This window comes from Stegodyphus dumicola, chromosome 11, assembly GCF_044657685.1.
Source record: "Stegodyphus dumicola isolate Sdum_Otavi_A_Nest chromosome 11, ASM4465768v1".
In the NCBI taxonomy this organism is placed as follows: Eukaryota; Metazoa; Arthropoda; class Arachnida; order Araneae; family Eresidae; genus Stegodyphus; species Stegodyphus dumicola.
Window position 1 is genome coordinate 110,184,788 of NC_140778.1, and position 17,432 is coordinate 110,202,219.

The window sequence follows — 17,432 nt, forward strand, 5'->3', positions numbered from 1 at the left end:
GACAGATAAGGCGTCACCGCAGCGAACTTGAAAAGTCTTGTTTTTCAGATAGAAACTAATGAGTTTTACGAAACTGTTTGGAAGCATAAAATTCAATTTATGCAGGAGGCCTGCATGCCACACTCTATCAAATGTCTTTTCGAAGTCGAGATAGCATGCAGCCACCCCGTTTTTCTTAGTAAAGGCTTGCGAAACAAATTCCACCAAGTTGAGAATTTGATGAGTCGTGCAGTGTCCACTGCGGAAGCCGAATTGCAGATCATCTATTAAATTGAGTCTTTCGAGATGGTTAGTGAGCCTTGAGCAGAGGATTTTCTCAAATACTTTTCCTAATGAAGGTAAAAGACTGATAGGTCTGTAGGAAGTGACGAGCTTAGGATCTTTCTTCGGTTTTAAAATATTGACTATTATTGAGTTTTTCCATTGCTGAGGGAAATAATTATTTCGGATGCAGGCATTAAAAATATTGACTATGTTAGTAATACAACGTCTAGGAAAGGCTTTAAGTGCTTCATTGCTAATTTGATCATAGCCTTTGGCTTTCCTTGGCTTGAGTTTGTGAATAATTTCTCTTACTTCTCTTGGTGAAGTAATGGGAATGAAATTTGTTATAGGATAATTGTTAATACTGTCAATGGTAAAATTAACTTCTTCTTCTTGGGAGTTATTCTCAGGCGGATGAGGTTGAAAGATTCTCTCTAATTCATTAGCCATTATATTAGCAATCTCATCCTCAGATTAATAGGAGATTCCCATGTGATGAATTGCATGAGTTTGATTTGGTCTGCTATTTCTTAGAGATTTAGCAATTTTCCATACTGTTTGATCTTGAGGATCCAGGTTTGATAGGAGAAAGTCCCATTTTTGTTTCTGAATTCCATAATTTCATGCTTGATTTTCCTGTTTAAAATGTTGATGTGCCTTTAGCATGAGGGTCTCCGGACCGCTGCCATTCCTTATGTTTTCTATTCTTCTCTGCAATAGTATCTTTTATATATTTAGGTTAGGTTAGGTTATTTAATTATGGCAAAGCCTCGAGGGCTATCTGCCTAAGGGGAGGGATGCCTTCGTGGAGGACTTTCTAAGGGTAACTGGCTCGTATACACGTTACACATGGGGAAAACCACGAAAACACCCATGCAGGCAGCCCGTTCGCGGGATTCGAACCTCGGACCGAACTACCAGTGTTCAGCGACTTTACCGCTCGGCCGCTGGTGGGCCTATATATTTAGGAAGGGAGAGAAAATTAGTGCTTTTGCATTATTGATTGCATCTTTCATTTTAGTGGTGAATTTATAAATTTCATCTTCGATATCACCGCAATGATTATAATTATTTCTGCAATTATAGTCTTTCATAGTATCAGAGAATTGGGTCCAATTTATCTTAGTTGTGTGTCTCTTTAACGGGGGATAAAAGCCATAAAAGTCGAAGTTCACTGGAAGATGATCAGAATTTAAGTCCGTTATTACTTCTAAGAGAGGGGTATGAGGAATATTTTTAAGAAGTACAATGTCCAAAACTTCGCTGTTCCCGTTAGCACCAAATCTTGTTGGAGAAGTGGGAGCAGCAAAATTGAGGTCGTTGCTAATTAAATAGTTATGTAAAATGTTTCTATTGCTGTTAGATCCTCTAGAATTCCAGGCATTATGCTTTGCGTTCAAGTCCCCTGCGATGATAGTCTGGAAGTTGGTAGAGGTTAAGATATCCAGGTCATTATTAGTCATCAGATTATTAGGAGGATTGTAAATAGAAATAAATAGGTAGGCTTCGTTTAAAGCAGTATAAATGATAGCTGAAGTAAATTCGAGCAGACTACTGTGAGGAAAATCATATTCAGTATGCTTTAAGTGATTTTTAATGGTAATTGCAGTACCACCCCATCTACTTCCGGTTCTGTCTTTCCTTATAATATTGTAGCCGTTAATTTTAAATTTATCGCAAGCTTTAAGGTGAGTTTCACCTATCATCATGACATCAATGTTGTACTTATCCAAGTAATCTTTAATTTCTTGATATTGTTTTATGACACCGTTCGCATTGAAATAGGAAATTTTTAAGAAGCTATTGGTAGCTGAAATCATCGCGTTTATATTGCTATGAGGTTTAAAAGTCATAGTCTAAACAAGTGAAATATTCAACTGCGGCCATTCCGACCTCTAGTTTACCCATGATGTTTTTTGCTTTTTTAAATTCTGTAAAGAATTCTTTCGCTTTTAGGAGTTGGGTTTTTATCCACTCAAAAAATGAAACTTCTTTAGTTTCGTTTTCTTGTTTATTTTTGTTTTCCTTTTGAGTTGTCCAGCTTGGTTGATTTTTAGTATTTTTGTTTTCCGTAGCTCCAGGGAGAGTAGGAAAATCTTCTTTATTTAATTGAAATTGTTCTTGTTCATGCTTTTTCTCGTTTTGGTTGCTTTTATTGAAGACTCTTTTGGGTAGGTTATCCGGATGGTATTTACATTCCTTCGAGTTACTCGGGTGGCAATCGCTGCATTGAACGCAGAGCGCTGGTAGTTCGTCCTTGTTCTTCTTACAGGTGTAAGTTTCGTGCGGTTCGGCGCATTTAAGACACCTAGGTTTGTAATGACATAGATCTCGAGTATGTCCGTATCTCTGGCACCTGTGGCATTGCACAGGGCCAGGTCTGGATTTGTAAGCACGGACTATGACGTCTAATCCACGAAGTTGCTTTATTTGGTAGATTTGTTTACCCTTTTCGTTTCTTTTGACCTGGACTAAGAATATAGGTAGTTTAACAATTTTTCCTTCTCGGAATCTTTCGAGCTGACGTATCTTTTCTACAGGAATTCCGTATTCAGTGAGTTCTTTGTGAATTATTTCCACGTTTGAGTTTCTAGGCAGCTTCTTAATTACTACTTTGATTGGTTTTTCGGAATTAATTTTGTATATGTGGAATTGCACACCTCGTTTGGCCAGAAACTCCGTGATTGCGCGATAGTCATCTTTATCCCAGACTTTGATGTTGAGTGTATCTCCTGTGAGATTGCCTTTGACTTTTTTTACTCCTAAATTTTCGATTTCCTCTTTTAACGTATCCCAGTTGGCTGTAAAATTTGAGATAACAATTGGGGGAATATGTCCAGTGCATTTTTTGGTGAGAGTAAATCCTGAGAACTCTAAGTTCGATTTCTGCTCCATGCGGTCATCGTCCTGTAGGTCATTGAACTTATTTTTCTGTACGGATAGGTCAGCTTCCGATGAATTTGAATGCGTTCGTATATGCGTGATACGGGGGGTTTTAAACCCGTCGCTGTGAGTAGGAATTTTCTTTTTCTTATTTTTAGGTATAGTCGGACGCTCTATATTTTTTGCATCGCTTTTTTGTGTTTTATTAGATGCTTTTTCCTTTGACATAGCATCCCTTTCGTTATTATTTTCCATAACGGAATTGTTTGTTTGATTTTTATGCATGACGGCCAGATTTAAGAATGCGTCGTAATCCTGAATGATGCGTTCAAGTTCCGCTATACGTTTGAGATCATCGCTAGTTTTGTTTTCAACTGAGTTGAATTTAAGGAGATCAGCAATAGCTTGCTTTTTTAGGGTTGTGTAAAGGCCCGTCTACACGTACCGATTTTATCGGCCGACTTTCTCGTACGATTTTATCTGCGAGAGCTTGCTTGTCCACACGCAACGATTTTGTCGTCGGTACAGGAAATGCCTTAACCAATCACTGTCCTAGGAAGAATTCCCGCCCTATGTAGCGTCACACTATCAACAACTGTGAAAACATAACTGTGCGGGAGTGAATTTAGGCGACAATAATAAAAATGGATGAAGATTTCCCGTTAATTGCTACTGTAGCAACATCTGCGATTTTGATCTTCGCTGCTGCTGCTGCAGAAGAAGAAAAAAGAAAGCGTATTTGGACGAGAAATTGGGTGAAACGCATAGAAATTCATGGAGCCCATAATACCCTGTTCGAAGAGCTGCGTTTTGAAGACAGAGTGGAATTTGGAAAGTATTTGCGAATGATGCCGTGCGATTTTGATTATTTATTAAACTTAGTGAGCAGCAAAATTAAAAAACAGGATACGATTATGCGTTGTGCAATTTCACCATCTGAGAGGCTGCATGTTACTTTACGCTTTCTAGCTGGTGGTAAGTTAATTTTTATTTTATTGAAAAAAAAATCAATTAATTTTTATAAAATTAATAAATCAAATTCACAAAAATTGAAATACAAATTCAAACAATAATTTTAACCACAATTTTTTAAATTTTGAGAAATTTATAATGAATAAATATAATAATTATATCACTACATCATTTTTAATAAATTTATTAAGTTTTTTATTATGTTACAGGGTGTTCCTATTCAAATTTACAGTATTTGTTTAGAATAACTAAACAAACATTGTCAAGAGTGATACCAGAAGTATTGGATGCTTTATGGGAATGCATGCAAGATTACATAAAGGTGAGTTAAAACTTAATATATCAATGTTACATATGAGGTCTTATAATTCACAACAACATCATGACCTTTTAATTTAAAAAAAAAAAAAAAAAAATGTTCATTTTTACAGGATCAGGTTACTAATGTTAAGTTGAATTTTTCTCAAATTTGTAGTATTGAATTAACTTCAGAGCTTGTTTTCCTTGAAATGTGATTCATTTAAAAAGAGTATTACAGGAGTGCAATGTATAATTTTCTATTTAGAATTAAGAGCCCCACCAATGGTTGAGTGGTTAAGACAACTGAATACTGGTAGTTCGACCTGGCTTGGGTTCCGTCCCAGGCGAACAGGTTGGCTGCATGGTTGGTTTTTGTGGTTACCCCATGTGTAACATAAATATGAGCTAGTTTCCCTTAGAAAGGCCTCTACGAAGGTATCCCTCCTCTTACGCAGATAGTCCTCGAGGCTTTGCGATATTTAAATTTAAGTAACCTATTTACAATTAAAGTCATAAAATAATAATTGCATTGGGGTATCTGGATAACGGATAACTTTGAGTTTTTTCTTTGTAAGTACTAGCAGAGAGAGATTTAGTATAGCAATTGGAATTTCATTACTCATGTAACATTCTCTTGAAAATGTTATGCAAACACCGTACTGATGAAATGTCTCTCCAAGTTATATTTTACACTAACCATTATACTTCAGTTGCATAAGCATGCACTTTTTACCATGTAATAAATCAGGGCTTTTTAAACTTTTTTGATTGACACTTTTTATTTTATGGTGGTTAGAGATGAAAATGTCTCTCACTAATATGTTGCAGAAAAAGGTAAAAGTTTATGGCAGTTTCAGAAATTGTTGGAAATCTTTTACAATTGCTAGCCAAAAATCTTCTGAAGACTTCGTATGAAAGATAAAGTTTCAATCCCGAATTATTTGATAAATCAACAAGTTCTTGTGATTTTAATGCCAAATGAGTAATATTTTCCACATTAATTCTAAATAGTTTCACAATCCATATTAGTTCTTTGACACTAAAATTTGAAGGGAAATATTTCTTAAAGTTTTTCTCAAGACATCGAAGATGTTCATTTATCACTTTTTTCAACAAGTCATCTTTTTGATTTATCTATTTCATCATTTTCATTTAAAAATTCAGTTGTTGCGACAAACATTTCTAACAAACCCTTTTCCATCATAGTTTTCCATATGGTCATTTTCTTAATAAAGCATCAATTTTTAATTTGAATATGACTATGTTGCAACCTTTTTCTTGAAACGACAAATTTAGATCATTTAGTTTTTCAAATATGTCACTGAAATAACGCAGCTTTTGTAGCCATAACTTATTATGAATTAAATTCGCAAAATCAGATTTTTGTTCAGTTAGAAAGAGAACTTTATGTATTGCCTTATCTTTATCTATTTTCAGATACATTGTGTAAAAATATTTCGTAATTGTAAAATTATTGGAATAAGTTAAAGGATTATCAAAAACTGCTAAAATGTTTTGGCGACCTCCAATGAGGGTCGCGACCAATAGTTTAAGAAAATAATTTTAAGTTATAAATGAAATTGTTTTTCCCACTCAACATTAAAATATCTCGTCAGCTTCTTAAAATTTTAAAATTGTTTTGCAGGCACCAGTTTGTTGGTCCATGCTCTAGATTATAATTTAACTCAAATTCTAGAATGAACCATTTTCAATGGGAATGTTAGTCTGTCGTAATGTTGTTTATGCTTTTCAGTATATTTAAATAAAATTTTAATTTATAAGAAGACATATGATTATTTGATTTTGGAAAAATCATAATAAACATTTAATGAACATAATAAACATTGTTTTATAATTAGGAAGGCATCTAGCAATAGAATGTAGGAACTGCAGAGATTGCAATGGACAGCAAATTGACAACCTAGTATCAACCCTGTATAAAACACATAATGAATTTGCTAAATTGACCACCTATGGGTTCATCCAAAATTCTTCAATAGACACTTTCAGTTTTGAGTTTTCTTCAAATTAAGAAGCATATATATTCAGTTATAAAATGTTTAAACATGTTGTTTAAATGAAAATTCTGTTTCTGAGTACAAACAAGCAGAACCCCTTTTTGTTTATTGTATTATTGTTTGTACAACAACAGCTTATTTTTTAATCATTCATTTTCCAAAAATTATCAGTTTTTCTGTCTGTATGGGTATTGTGATCAAAAACATTCATTTACCCACAGTCACTTAGCTTTAATTCCATTTATTGTATCTGACACATTCATTACTTTAAAAACTTTAAATAGAATCTATGGTGTAGCTTAATCAAAAACAAGAGAGAAAAAAATGGGGAAAAATTAGATAAAAAGTGAAGCATAGGAACACAACCAAAATATATAAGCACATTTTTTTATCTATTTCTCTGATGTGAATTTTATTATAACAAATGAGTAGCTAATATTCGTTGATAAAATATTTGATTTTACTATTTGCCAATATTCAAATAGCATTTTCTGCATTAATATTTTGTATTCGCATCCTTTTTTTTTTTTTTTTGTAAATGTGATCGTGTTTCTGTTTTTTGTTTGAAGTTGTAGTGTTTGATGTGTGTCTTTTTAGCTGTGGTAGTGTTTGTGTATGACATAGTTCTCTCTGTGTCTCTTCAGTGTTTCATAATTAATACTTATTTTCTCATTTCGTAGACACCAAACACTGCTCAGGAGTGGCAAGCCATAGAAGAAGCTTTTGCTGAAAAGTGGAACCTGCCACACTGTGTTGGTGCCATCAATGGAAAACACGTTATGATAAAAGCACCAGCAGGGGGTGGCAGCACTTTTTACAATTATAAAAGTTTCAACAGCATTGTGCTGATGGCATCAGTTGATGCAGATTATAAATTTACATTTATTGATGTTGGATGTAATGGACAAATATCAGACGGAGGAGTTTTTGCCCAAACATGCGATTTTTTCGATGCTAGACAATAACTTGCTTGATCTGCCCAGCCCAACACCTTTGATTCCAGGTAGTGAGCCTGTAAATTATTTTATGGTTGCAGATGAGGCGTTTCCTTTGAAATGTTATCTCATGAGGCCATATCCTGGTAAAAATCTCTCTCCTTAGCAAAGGATTTTCAATTATCGACTGTCCAGAGCAAGGGGTGTTGTTGAAAATGCATTCGGGATATTATCAAATAGATTTCGTATCTTGATGCAACCAATACAGCTACCTCCTGCGACAGTTGGTAAAATTGTTTCTGTATGTTGCTGTTTGCATAACTTTCTACGAGAAAGACCGTCCAGGCAATTGTATACACCAAGAGAACTAATCGATCATGAAGATGAGGACTTTAATTTTATACCTGGATCATGGCGAAATGAGGAATCACTAAGTAAGATGAAATCCCTGTGTAAACAAAATGGTTATAACACAGGGTCTGCTGAAGCAAGGCTAATGCGAGAAAAAAATTGTGATTATGTAAATAATGAAGGAAAAGTTGCATGGCAAGATAAACATATAAAATATTATTAATTTCTCAATATATGTTATTCAATTTATGTTCCCTGATTTCTCAATATATGTTATAATAAAAGATAAAGAAATAAAGATTATTTATAAGTATTTTTATTTTACGTTACAAAATAATGTGGTAAGTAATAAATATATCTAAGTTTCTTATTTATTCTGTGTTGTTCATGGAATCTAATACATTTTGTTCTGTCTGTGTATCTGTGAGAATTTGGTATATTTTATATTTTGTGTCTGTGAGGAGTTGAGGGTCACGGATTAGACTTAGTTCGGAACCAACAAAGGAACCGAACTGAGTAAATGTATTTGGAGTAGTGTTTTTTGATTTTAATATTGTAGAAATTTCTTCAAGTGTTGTTGTGGCTGCTGTGTAAATGTGATCGTGTTTCTGTTTTTTGTTTGAAGTTGTAGTGTTTGATGTGTGTCTTTTTAGCTGTGGTAGTGTTTGTGTATGACATAGTTCTCTCTGTGTCTCTTCAGTGTCTTCAAAATCGTTGATGTCAAACAACTCCTCAGAATGTCTGGTAACTTCTGCACTTCTTTCTTGTGTACTAGTATCATTAAAATCCTGAAAATTAAAATAACACTTTAATTTTTACTATTACAGCTATCATTCATTCATATATAACAAATCATAATTAACAAGCTATGGGAAAACATGCAGAAATAAATAGTTATAAGGATAATGAATATATTTCCTAAGCTTGATTTTTCAAGAGATATCAAAGTTGAATAGTCAAATATCTTGAATAAGAATACGAAAAAACCTCGTAATTCTGTTGTCTAAGTTGTAGCGTATTTGGTATCAATAAAAACATGCAATACATATATTTAAAAGAAAATATATAAGAAGTTAATGCTTATGTTTAAGTATGTTAAAAGTAACAAAATATTAACTAACTTATGTCTGATTTAGCTGTGAATATAAGTTTATCATTGAAATTAGTATATATATATATAATTTACAAATATATATATATATATATATATATATATATATATTTGTTTGTTTCTTCTCAGTTTATATATATATAAACTGAGAAGAAAGCAAAGCTAATAATTACTACATTAAAAAGAAATAATTTGAGTGTTTTTAAAAGAACAGTATCTGTGCATGCACATCCCATATTTTTATAACTTTTCAATGTGAAGCGGGGTTGGACTTTATTTACTTGTAAAAACTTGAACAATATGAGTAAGATTTTGATAGTAATAATTACTTAAAATGCAATAAGAATTCATGTTTCTCTATTAATATTTTAAAATTAGAGGTAGTCACATGTTATCTCAACCACCTTAATAAAAATTGCCATACTCTGCACATAAAAATTTCACAGGCAACCTTGTTCATAAAAATCCTTCAGTCAAGCAATGTTTCAATTGTTTATTTTTGTTGTATTTGGAATTCTAATGATTTTGACAGACATTGTAATTTTTTGGGGGGAGTTGGGAACCTTTAACTTACTTTTAAAATATCACTTGTGGAATCTGCCAGCAATGGAAGAAACTGCAGTAAAAATTCTGCAGAATATAGTATTTTGTCACAAAACCGTTAACGCAAACAGCGATGAGATGTGTTTGGTAAACAGTTGATGTGCAGTACAAGTTTATGCAATTTATTGGTTTTTTAAGTGAAAACAGATCACTGTGTACATGGAGAAAAGAATAACGCTAAAAGTTAGAGAAGTATTTTGCAAATTCATAAGTGTTTTATTTTTTAGTACTTAACATATTAGCGTAACCACCTCAAGTTTGGCAAATTTTTATAAATGAAAAAGAATGAGGGTAATGTTGCTTGACTGAAGGAATGTTTATGAGCATGGTTGCCTAAAGTATTGTTATGCTCATGGTCGACAGATTTTAGCACATTCTGGAAATTTAAAAGAGCTTGTACTAAAGTGCTTGTGATAACATGTAAGAACCTATTTTTTAATGTATCATATATTTTTTACTTAATAATTAAAATCATATTTAGATTTCTTTTTTCGGTAGGTCGATAATACTTTGCTGACTTACTATCAGATATTTGGGAATGGTTTTTTTAAAAAAAAAAGTTATAAAAACCACTAACTTGTACCAGTAAGTAATTTTTACCTTTACATTTATAAAGACCACCAAATATGTGACAAGGTGGTTGTGTTATACATGAGTACCAAAATAGACTTACGAAGAGAAATTTAAGTACCTTAACTCTCATTTAAAAATAAATTACATATGCTTTTCTGGATGTTAGACTAATTGATTAAGACAACGCAATTCAAGGACTATCTGCCTATAGAGAGGGATGCTTCATAGAAGAATTTTTAGGGAAAAACGGCTCGTATCCATGTTTTGCATAGGAAAAAACAAAAACCAACCTTACAGTCAGCTTATTTACTGGCATTCGAACACTGGTCAAATTACCAGTTATTTAGCAGTTTTACTGCTCAGCTATTTTGGAAATTATCAATAGAATATCATTCATTGGAAAAAAGATTAGGTCTTCATATAAATTCAAAATATAACTTCTACTAACTCTGACACTTCTGATTTTAGAAATTAAGCCCTGGTCCTATCCACTTTTACCTATACTTTAATGGGTATTGCACCTATACTTGTATTATTGTATTTTTTTAAGTAAATGAGCTTAAGAATAGTCTTTAAATATAAAGATTTCATTTAAGAAATTAAATAGCATACATAGTTGTAAAAGGATAAATAAAATAATACTTTTGTACTGAAGTTATATAGAAATTGCTGTGAAGTGTGAGCTTTTGCAGATGACCCATGTGCTGCATGAGCTTGAAGATTTGGCTAATATAATTTACACAGCTAAGTATGTATAACAATATTATTTTATTTATCACAAAAACTGTTAAAGTTTTGCCTATATTAAAAACAATTCTATAAATTTTCAAATAGTAAAGGGAAATTATTTACTTTATAAGCCAAATTATATAAATTTAAAAAGTAATCACTTACCAAAGAAGTTACAGTATTCCTTAAGGACACGACATCACTTAAAAATTGTAACGATGTGTAAAACTGCCATGCCGATTTGTACTGCATTGCAGTGCTTGCACCAGATGTATAATTTTTTCTCTCTTTATGTTTCTCCTTTGTAAATTGAGTACGCTGATTACTCCATTTTTTTTTTTTTAATTTCATTTTCTGGAACGCATGTTTGTGTGCTTAAGTCCTGAAATGTTAAAATAACCATGCTTCAGAAAAAGTAAATAACTACTGTGCTTTAAATGATAACCTTTACTATTAAATAAATAGACAATAATGTTATGAAAACCGCAACAATATGAGTAAAAAGTTCTAATAAAGAATAAAGATTACTATAGTAGAAAGGAATAGTGTAATTTCAATACAAAAATTTCAAATAAGAATATAAATATGCAAAATCTTAAAATAGCATATCATACTGAATATTAAAAAATACGATCGGTATAGTTTAATAACTAATACAGATCTGAAAACTGTAATCATATTGCTATATCAGTTAATCAGCTAATAAAATTGAGCAATATTGTATTAAATTGAGCTGTAATTTGTTTAACCAACATAAAATAATTTTCATCACGAATAAAAAAATATTTGATGATAAAGTAACGGGAAGATAACTTATCAAAATAAGGGAATTCTTTAACTTTTTATTGTTATAATTTATGTTATTTGTGTCCCACAACACAGCATGGTCTCTATAAAAATCAATCAATTGAAAAATTTGATTTTCGCTCCAACGAAAAAGCGCCATGTTTCCAAAATGAGAGAGAAAAGCACGTGATCTCTGGATACAAATCAATGATTAGGCCAGTTCTTACGTATGCGTGTCCCGTATGGGGCCCATGTGCACTGACTAACAGAAAAAATGTCCAAATTTTTCAATCTAAAATGCTTCGGCAAATTCTAAAAGCTCCGTGGTTTGTACGGAACGAAGAGATTCATAACGACCTCAAAATTATGCCCATTAATCGCTATATACAGCGACTTTGGGAAAAATTTTTCAAAAATATTCAACGTGTTGCAAATCCTGTGCTTCATATGCTACCCGTATACGATCCTGCTGTTGCTTCTTCCCGAAAAAGACCCAGAGCGGTTCTTAACAGGGAATATTCAGCTCTGCCATTTAAACGGGCTAGATATGAGCACACTGATAGCCACATGAATAACTACCTCTCCTTCCTTAACCCCCCCCCCCCGCCTCTAAAGTTCTTTAATGCACACGGCATTAACTCGAGGAACCTCCTTAACGTTTCTTTAATAAGAAACATCACAGTCAAATAGGACTGATTTAAAATACTTTAACCTATCAAATGAAATAAAACTGAAAAAGATTGTTAAATTATAGCTTCTCTCTTCCTTTAAAAAGGAACTTTCCTAGGCGCTTAACAGCGTCCTTTTTGGCCTTTAAAAACCGCATTGAATAGCGGTCAAAAATGAAACTTCTCCCTGCCAGCTGATCACTGGCAGAACTACTTTTTCGACCTGTAAGCAGGTTCCCCCCTCCCTCCCACCTCGAAGAACGCGCATCGGAATTCCCCTGCGTATTCTTCATCTGACGTATGCAAAGAAAATGATTATCAAGGTTCAAGGAAACATCACCTTTTATTTTTCTAGTCAAAATTTTTATGGCTGCCCCTATCTAAATTATTCTGGCCCTTTTCGGCGCAAAATTAAGACCTTCTGAGTTTTTTGCCTTTTTTTGACTCGGTGTGAAGGCACTTACTCCAAGTCATTCGGCTTATCAAAATTTTACCCTATTTGACAATCCCCTCTTTCGGATGACTTAATTTCCTTTGAAGATGTGGAGGTAAAGGCGTAATTGCCTATGAACTCCGTAAATTGCACTTCCTGGATCCTTGATCCTTGTCGGCTAGTGAGCGGTGAACACTAGCTCTGAAATCGTCGCAGAAAACATGACATATTTTTAGCGCATGCGCACATCCTGAAAATTGTTCCTCTGCGAGAAAGTCGGTCGATAAAATCGGTACGTGTAGACGGGCCTATTTAAGAGTTAACATTGGGTGGGAGATTAGCTCTCTCTAAGTGTATATTAATTCGACCGAAGGCTTGTTCGGCGGATGAGATTTACCATTACTCATATTTCACCGAGGTAAAGCATAGCGAGGGAATCAAAAAGCGAAAATATCTTACCTAAATCCAGAGCAGCAGCTTCGGTGAAATACCGGAAGGCGTACTCCAAAGAAAAGCAAAAATATCCAAATGGATGCGCAGACGATGCGTTGAAAAACCCGATCTGGACGCGATTAAAAAGTCAACTAGCTCAAAGTAAATTCCAACTCAGAATAATGATATTATAACTCAGAATGCACAAAATTTATATCATTTAAAAGACAACCCTTGAGGCTTTGCCCAGTGGCGTAGCGAGCATAACTGGCGCCCGGGGCAAAATACCTTTTTGACGCCCCCCCACACAAAAAACTTTCAGTATATAATGTATAGAATATATTCGTAAAAAGAAAATAATGTAAATAATAATAAAATGCTGAATCTGCCATAAAATACTCAAAAATATATTAAGAATAGTCACTACCTAACTACACAAGACTTCGATTCGGAAATGCATCTGTGTCGGCGAAAAAAATCAGACATACGATGATCTAGAATTTGTTAAAAAGGTGTTATTTTTTTTACATATTTATATAAGTGTTTTTAAAAAGTACAATTTTTAAACAATTAAAAGTTTAATATACGTTATAGATAAATAGATATGTGGCAACTTGCCTATTACAACTCAACTCTGCCAGTCTGGTAACCCATATAGCAACCAAAAATAAAATAATATTTTTCCTATTCAATTGTTATAACTATTTAACGATCTGTCTCAAAAAAATTGTACTACCGTAATTGGTGACCCGTATTTATTAAGAATAGCAACCTTCAATGTTGCACGAATAAGGCGTTTATAGTATGTCAAAATTCTGAGCACCAGTAAGTTATCCAGTGTGATGAGATGCAAGTAACACATTTCACCCATGATTTCAAGCGTTCTGCCGCATTCCGATGAGTCAACATATTTCTGTCATAATTTCAGCAGATATATGTATCGTCTGCTGCATTTTTCAAGTACCAAGAAACTGTGTCACTATATACATATTGATTATTTTTCCGTACATATTATTACTGTGCATATTTGATTGATCTAAAGTTGTTGACAACGATGCTGCTTCACAATTGGCGCGAGTGGCAGTTAAGCCACCACCTTTTTGTCGCCGAGACCTATCGTTATGGTTCATTCAATTGGATAAATTGATTCACATTACTGCCGACGAAACTCAATGTTATACAGCGATCGCCGCGTTAGAGTCAGAGGTACTGCAATCAGCTCGTGAAATAATTTTGAATTCACCGGCAACGGACAAATACAAATCTTTAAAAAAAATTAATTTCTGTTTATGAAGAATCCGAGACGTTTAAAATCAAGCAGCTGTTGCACGATTTATAGCCGTGTGATATAAGGCCTTCTCAATTGCTATCTAAAATGTCAGACTTAGCCGCCGGAAACCTAACGAATAACATTCTTAAAACATTATCGATGAATGGACTCCCATCTTACATACAAACCATTTTAGCGGCCAGTAGCGAGCCACTTAAATCTTCCCGAAATTGCTGATAAAATTCACGAGCTGGCCATTTCTGCTCAAATACACGCAGTGCAGGCTCCTATGCAGGTTCAAATACACGCAGTCCAGGTATTTTGGCGTTACAGGCTCAAATTGATGATTTGTTCAAACAGGCTGCTCAGTTAGTAGCCATCCAAGATGAACCTTTGCAGTGCAACCGCTCCACATCACGTGGTCGAAATACACGTCGTAGCCCACTGAGGAAACGTTATGAAAACCCTCCTCCGGTTATTTGTTTTTGACCACCACAAATTTGGAAACAAGGCAAACAAATGCCACCCACCGTGTGTCGTTATAACGACCAGGGAAACGAGAAGGGCCGTTGCTCGAAGTCGTGAATGACAACGGCCGGAATTTTGCACACCTTTTCGTCATCGAAAAGAATTCAGGCTTAAAGCTTCTTGTAGACACCGGGGCTGATGTTTCTGTCCTTCCACCACATTTTCACGAACAAAAGCGCCTTACCAAGTTACAACTTTATGTAGCAAATGGAACTCCTATTCAAACATTTGGTGAACGTCTGATATCTGTTGATTTAGGATTGCGCCGCAACTTCCAATGACCATTCATAATTGCTACTGTCCTATTATTGGTGCTGACTTTTTACAAAAATTTTCTTTGCTTGTCGATCTTAAGAATCACCGTTTGATAGATTCCACAACCAACTTAACTTATCCGGGAGTAATTCGCAATAGTCAAGATTTGAGCATTAAACTGATTTCGGGTAACTCCCCATGACATCAACTTCTCAGAGAATTCCCTACAATCACGCGCCCAGTTACTGGTATTTCTGAACCCAAGCACGATGTACTACATTATATTGAAATGAACGGACCTCCAATTGCCGAGACGCTTTCCTCCGGACAAGCTTAAAGCCGTCAAAGAGGAATTTCAATACATGATGGAACAGGGAATTTGCCGTCCTTCAAAAAGTTCATGGGCCAGTCCTCTCCATCTAGTTCGGAAACGGAATGTTAAGTGGCGATTATCGCCAGTTAATTGCACCTGCAATTTCTGATCGTTACCCAGTCCTGAACATTCAAGACTGTATGCAAGTTTTAAAGGGTAAAGCTATTTTTACAACCCTTGATCTTGAGCGGGCGTATCACCAAGTGCCCGTTAACCCAGCTGATATTTCCACCTGTTAACCCAGCTGAAACTGCGGTTATTACGCCTTCTGTTCTATTTGAGTTTTCGGTCATGGCTTTCGGCTTATGCAGTGCTGCTCAAATGTTTCAACGCTACATGAATCAGGTGTTAATCGGTCTCGAATTTCGTGTACCTTATTTTGATGACGTCTTAATCGCCTCCTCTTCAGAGCAAGAACACCTATCATATTTGAGAACAGTTTTGAATGTTTTCAAAGGTACGGTGTCAGTCTTAATCCTTCCAAATGCGTTTTTGGCCAATCAAGAGTATCCTTTCTTGGTCATAAAATTTTCGCTGATGGCGTTCGATCCCTTCCAGAGTCACCGCTATCCGCGATATGCCCGAAACATCTACAGTGATGTACAAGAAGATTTCTTGCTATGCTAAATTTTTATCGACGTTTCTGACCTCATGCAACAACCATACAATCACCTTAAAATTCTTTTTTGGTTGGAAGCAAGAAAAACGATAAACGTGTTATAACCTGGACCACAGAATCTTGCGAAGCGTTCTAAAAATGCAAAAATGATTTAATTTCGGCAACAAATTTTCAGTATCCTTCCGCATCTAAACCATTATCACTCTACGTTTATAAGGTATTTCTCCCGCTTTCCTAGCGTGCCTTCGTGGCGTAATGGTTCTGCAAGCTGGGCCAATACTCCAGAGGTCCGCGGTTCGATTCCCGGCAAAGGCGGTTGCTAATTTTTCCATCTCTCTTGTTTCCAAATATCCTAATGTCTCTACTGTGGCGCCCGAACTAAAAGGGGGTTTTGGATGAAGAATCCCTACACCCAGGATTTGGCGATTGGGTCCCCTAAAAACCCCAGTCGCCCTTTAAAAAGGGGAGTATATAAGGTATTTCTCCCGCTTTCCCAGTCTATCTTCGTGGTGTAGTGGTTCTTCACGCTGGGCCGGTACTCCAGAGGTCCGTGGTTCGATTCCCGGCGAAGGCGTTGCATATTTTTCATCTCTTCTGCTTCCAAAAAATAACCTAATGTCTCTACACGATGACGTATCAACAACAGGTATAGGAGCAGTTTTACAACAAAAGATCCCAGAATTATAGAGACTCATATTTTTCTAAGAAACTCTCACCAGCACAAACCAGATGCAGCACTTACGATCGCAAATTATTAGGAATTTATGAAGCTGTCAAATATTTTCGACATATGCTAAAGGGACGCATTTTCATGATCTTCACAGATCACAACCTATGCTTTTCAACAGGATAAAACTTCCCCTCGTCAGATGAGACACCTAGACTTCATAGGGCAATTTTCAACAGCTATCCATTATATTGAGGGTTCGCAGGATATTGCTGCAGACAGCTTGTCTCGTATTGAAGAACTAGCCGTTCCTTCGCCACTAAAGTTTGCTGTCCTTGCGGATGAACAACACCGGGGTTCAGAACTACAAACCTTCTTGAAAAGCAAATCTTCCACCAATCTCAACTTGCAGCCTATGCAGCTGTCACCTGGAAAATCACTTTATTGTGATGTTCAGAGGATTTTTCGACCTTATGTTCCCTCCGGATTTCGCCATGCCATTTTTAGTCAGTTACATCGTCTGTCATATCCTGGCATCAAGGCTTCGAGGAAACTGCGACAGCAACGTTTCGTATAGCCTAGCATGCAAAAGGACATAGCCAACTGGACACGATCGTGCTTGGAGTGCCAAAGATCGAAAATTGTCAGACACACCACCAGCC

General features: G+C 35.1%; 1 protein-coding gene across 1 annotated transcript; it reads right to left on the reverse strand.

The window, feature by feature from the left end:
* Positions 1-8,094: 8,094 nt before the first annotated feature.
* Positions 8,095-11,200, reverse strand: LOC146994237 (uncharacterized). Its single transcript, XM_085827089.1, has 2 exons — positions 10,905-11,200; positions 8,095-8,511 (listed from the first exon to the last, which is right to left on the reverse strand). Exons 1-2 carry the CDS (start codon positions 11,088-11,090, stop codon positions 8,095-8,097), a joined length of 603 nt encoding a protein of 200 aa, XP_085683215.1. The 5' UTR covers positions 11,091-11,200.
* Positions 11,201-17,432: the final 6,232 nt, after the last annotated feature.

What these genes read in the sequence shown, in the direction of transcription:
- LOC146994237 (XM_085827089.1), bottom strand. Translation starts at nt 11,090, where the DNA reads ATGAAATTAAAAAAAAAAAAATGGAGTAATCAGCGTACTCAATTTACA. An exon ending in GGAATACTGTAACTTCTTTG is followed by an intron (nt 8,512 to 10,904) that starts GTAAGTGATTAC and finishes TTTAATTTTCAG; the next exon opens with GATTTTAATGATACTAGTAC.